This window comes from Raphanus sativus, chromosome 6 (genome assembly GCF_000801105.2).
Source record: "Raphanus sativus cultivar WK10039 chromosome 6, ASM80110v3, whole genome shotgun sequence".
NCBI lineage: Eukaryota > Viridiplantae > Streptophyta > Magnoliopsida > Brassicales > Brassicaceae > Raphanus > Raphanus sativus.
The window spans coordinates 23,784,267-23,787,593 of record NC_079516.1 but is presented as its reverse complement, the minus strand read 5'-3'; the positions used below and the strand labels follow the sequence as shown (position 1 = coordinate 23,787,593).

Here is a 3,327-nt window from a genome sequence, read left to right as displayed (position 1 = left end):
ATGTACACTAAACCGGTTAGATGGAAATCAGAGTATAATCCATATTACCATAAACAATACAGACATCGAAGATGTCAAACCTTTTAATAGAAAACATATCTAATTAGAAAATTTATCTCTTTTTAAAGATGTCAAACCTTTTAAAATAAACTGGTGAATTCACGTGAAACTGTTCACTCACCAAATCTAAACGAAGTGAGTTATATTTGAATTTATAATACAATTAAAAAGCGAATGAAACTACACATTTACCAAAATTAAAAATTGTGTATAATAAAAAGTAAAACGGCATTCAATACAAAAGAATAATTTAACAATATTCATGTTTAAAAACTATATATGTATAAAATTTAAAACAAACACTGGTGCGAGTAATAACATTATTATTAGAGATTTTATTAAACGAATCTCTCAAAATTATTTTAAAATTATTTAGTTATGTTTGTTTAGTATTGAGTTTTAAAATAGATATTAGATTTTGACCCATCCTTAAAAGGGCGGGTATATATTTGTTTTAAATTTAATTTTTGATATTTTTTCTTTGTGATTATATTTGTGTTGTTTTTAAAATCATATTTATGTATAAATATTAATCAAAATATATTTTATTAAATAATAGCAATTTAAAAATTGATCTGGTATATGCACGGTTAAAATTGGGTTGTGGGTCGAACTCGTCCGCTGACCCGCTAATCCATGGGTTTTCAATTTTGTTTTGGTCAAAAAATCTGATCCGCACAATCCACAAACAAATAATTTTGTACTCGCACCCGCTCTGCTTAATTTTGTAGTTATCCGCGGGTTATATATATATATATATATATTTAAATTTATTATTTGATTTTTATTATTAAAGTATATTTATAATACAAATTTATACATGATTTAAATTTTAAATTATTATTTTTAAATTCCTGTATTTTTTTAAATTTACTTTTTAATTTTTATTTTCTTAATATTTCGCGGGTCGACGGGCAGTCACGATCCAACATTCATCAACCCACATTCATTCCGCATAAATTACTCATAACCCGCATCTATAAATCGATTTTTCAAATAGTTGGACCAAACTTATGAGGATGGATATATTTTTAGGCTTTGAATATTTTAAAAATAAATAACTTTGTTGATTAAATTTACAAATAAAAATGAAGAAAGGCGTTGACATGTAAGTTAGAGCGCAAAATGTATTAAAGAAAATGCGGCAAGACCTAACTCACACGTAATGGACCTGATTTTATTTTGAGTCTTTCTATGTGATAGTCAACCCACTAGACTAATAGTAATGAGTCTGATTTAAAATCTATTCAATTGGACCGAGATATAAAGGTGTAAGGTCAGTTAATTTTCGAGATGGAAGAGAAGTTGTTGTTTAGATTAAAAGCACGGACAGTTATAAGTGTATAGATAAAGTGTATTAAAATGTATTAAAAGGGAGTTATAAAATTTAAAAAATGGATACAACTTTTATCAACAGGACAAACTGCAGAATTAATAGAATAGATAGATGCTATCTAAAGAAAATTGAAACTAAAAGATGTAGAAAGACTCTTTTCTGCATTTTAAAAAAAATATTATTATTTTGAATGAAAAAAAATAAAAGATGATTAACCAAATATAATTTTTCCGAGTACAGAAGAACGTAATAATGTATTCGAATAATTAATATATAATACAAATAAGATAAAACAGTCTTCTTATATTCTCTTACGTCTCATCACCATCCATTCATCATTCAGAGCAAAGGCATCGCTTTCAACTTTTAAGTTTCAATAATTACTATTTTTTTTTGTTTATTTGGGGGCTACCAAATAATTACGAATAGAAAGTCCATTTTATTTTTATTATATTCGTTTTTTTATTTTCTTTTTTCTGGTGTATGTTATCTCAAAAGGTCAATGGCAATTATAGACAATGAAATCGCATTTCGGCGATATCATCTGTAGAAGCAACCTCGCCGTGTGCTCTTGCCGCACAACCGCGTCTTCTTTCTCCACAAGCACAGCTCCGACGATTCTCTCGTAACCTCCTCCCCCTCCGTTAGCAATGTAATCCACCAACGCCGCCTGTACTGGCCCCAAGCTAGGATTATACGCCGCCGATTCCATGTACCAACCTCTATACACTTTCCCGTCGCAATCCACCAGCGCAACACCCGACGGACACAAACTATACGGCGCGTACGATCTGTTCGCCGCCGCCAGAGCCGTACGTTTCAACTCCGCGGCGTTTCCGTTGGAGATCGGATCGAGATCCGAGATCGCGAGGTTGTTATCGTGGCGCTCGAGGATGAGAGGGAAGTCTCTATCGAGAAGATCCTCGGGACCGAATCTGTGCGGCAAGATGCTCCCGAGGCGGAGGAATCCGTCTGAATCGGCGTCGGGATCCGCCGCGGCGGCGTTCGGATCGGTGATCACGAGCCTGATCTCCGACGCGTCGCGGATCTCTTGGAGGAACTGGCGGCAATGTCCGCACGGCGCGGCGGAGACGGCGAAGTGACGGAGGTGACGCTCGTCGTTGAGGGTGAGGTTGGTGACGAGGAACTGCTCGGCGTGGATGGAGTGGTGGAGAGGGAGGCCTGGGAACTCGACATTGACTCCTAGGAAGATCCGACCCGACGATCCGAGTCCGACGGCTCCGACGTGGAATTTTGAGATCGGTGGTCGGGCGAAGGATTTCGCAGGGTTGACCAGCGAAGGGAGGAGCTGGAGGACGGAGACGCCGAGTTGATTCGCGGCGGATTCAGCTTCTTTCGGTGAGATTACGAAGGTAGGCTTATCCATTGTTCTGGTTGACCCGGTTCGGGTCGCGTAAATGGGTCGGGTCGGAGTTTTGGAGATCCGGGAAATGAGGATCACGAGATGGATGCTCAGTACTCACTGGACGGAAACTATTTATAGATAGCAACAAAGTGGGAAACTATATTACGCAAATGAAATACGATTTGGTTTTCCACCTTCCGGTCTAATCATGAAATACAAAACCAAGTTTCTTTCATTCAGAAAACATAAAACAACATTTAAATATTATGAATTTAAATATAATGTGAATTTTACATTATCACACAATAGTTGGATTGTTATATGCAATAAGGGAGGTGTATTGAATCTGAAATTTGCAGTGATTTGATTTTTAATGAGTTTTTAGATGATTGCAGGAGAATTAGAGAATTTGGCGTGATTTTTGTTAAAATACTCTAGAATCTCATCTAAAACAGTGGGATTTGTATTTTTATTTTTATAACTAATGAACTCCCTTCAAATACTCTAAAAACACTTAAAGCACTCTAAAATTTCAAACTTAAATTTTGTTCAACAACAGTGGATT

General features: G+C 35.6%; 1 protein-coding gene across 1 annotated transcript; it reads right to left on the bottom strand.

The window, feature by feature from the left end:
• Positions 1–1,602: 1,602 nt before the first annotated feature.
• LOC108831499 (cytidine deaminase 1) lies at positions 1,603–2,999 on the bottom strand. Its single transcript, XM_018605041.2, has one exon. It carries the CDS (start codon positions 2,781–2,783, stop codon positions 1,896–1,898), a length of 888 nt encoding a protein of 295 aa, XP_018460543.1. The 5' UTR covers positions 2,784–2,999; the 3' UTR covers positions 1,603–1,895.
• Positions 3,000–3,327: the final 328 nt, after the last annotated feature.

Coding starts and splice junctions, on each gene's coding strand:
- LOC108831499 (XM_018605041.2), bottom strand. CDS start 2,783: ATGGATAAGCCTACCTTCGTAATCTCACCGAAAGAAGCTGAATCCGCC.